At 38.5% G+C, this 935-nt stretch overlaps 1 protein-coding gene across 1 annotated transcript in view; it reads right to left on the bottom strand.

Annotated features, from left to right (window-relative positions):
* Positions 1-430: 430 nt before the first annotated feature.
* Positions 431-935, bottom strand: part of LOC101496625 (uncharacterized) — a 2,057-nt gene continuing 1,552 nt past the window's right edge. Inside the window, exon 3 of the mRNA XM_004514557.1 lies at positions 431-919. Coding sequence (XP_004514614.1) covers positions 431-919 — 489 coding nt within the window. The remainder of the gene's footprint in view (positions 920-935) is intronic.

The raw sequence follows: 935 nt of genomic DNA, 5'->3' as shown, positions 1-935 counted from the left end.
TAATTGTTTCTCCTTAAGGGTTTTCAAGACTATCCTTAAATGTTCGCCATGCTCTTCCGTAGTATTAGAGTACACTAAGATATCATTTATAAACACAAGGATGAAAGATCTGATTCATGTAACCCATAAACACTGTTGGTGCATTGGTCACACCAAAAGGCATAACTAAATACTCGTAATGGCCATAACGGGTCCTAAAGGCGGTCTTAGGGGTATCAGAAGGCTTCACTCGAATCTGATGGTAACCTGATCTCATATCGATCTTACTAAATACACATGATCCTCTCAATTGATCCATAAGATCATTTATCCTAGGTACCGGATACTTATTTTTTATTGTCACTTTATTAAGTCGACGGTAATCCACACATAACCTCATAGAGCCATCCTTCTTCTTAACCAACAACACAGGTGCAAAAAGCTCTTCCAATTACTTCATAAGCTCAAATAATTCTAATGGAGACATCCTATACGGTGCCATGGATATGGGTCCAGTACTTGGTACAAGGTCAATGTTAAACTCAATCTCACGCTCTGGTGGTAAACTAGTGACATTTTTAGAGAATTCACACACAATAGGAACATCTCGTATTACCACTTTTTCTTCAAATTCCAGTGAGGCTAGGATCATGTATAACTGAGCATCTTCTTTCAAGAATGCCTTCACATGGTTGGTGGACATATTGCTAGGTTTATCCCTCTCTTCTGATTCCATGAATTCAATGGTTTTACTAAAAAAATCTACGCGGACACGGTTGGCAGATAGCCAATCCATACCAAGAATCACATCAACCAGACGCAAAGGTAAACACACTAAGTTAACTCGGAAGTACCTTCCACACACATGGATAGAAATGTCAAGACAAACACTAGAGGTATCAACATAATCACTAGTTGGGGTATTCACAATCAAATCATACTGCAAATGAGATACA

This window comes from Cicer arietinum, chromosome 4 (assembly GCF_000331145.2).
Source record: "Cicer arietinum cultivar CDC Frontier isolate Library 1 chromosome 4, Cicar.CDCFrontier_v2.0, whole genome shotgun sequence".
NCBI classification, from domain to species: domain Eukaryota; kingdom Viridiplantae; phylum Streptophyta; class Magnoliopsida; order Fabales; family Fabaceae; genus Cicer; species Cicer arietinum.
The sequence above is the reverse complement of the archived record's forward strand: the minus strand, read 5'-3'. Positions and strand labels throughout refer to the sequence as shown.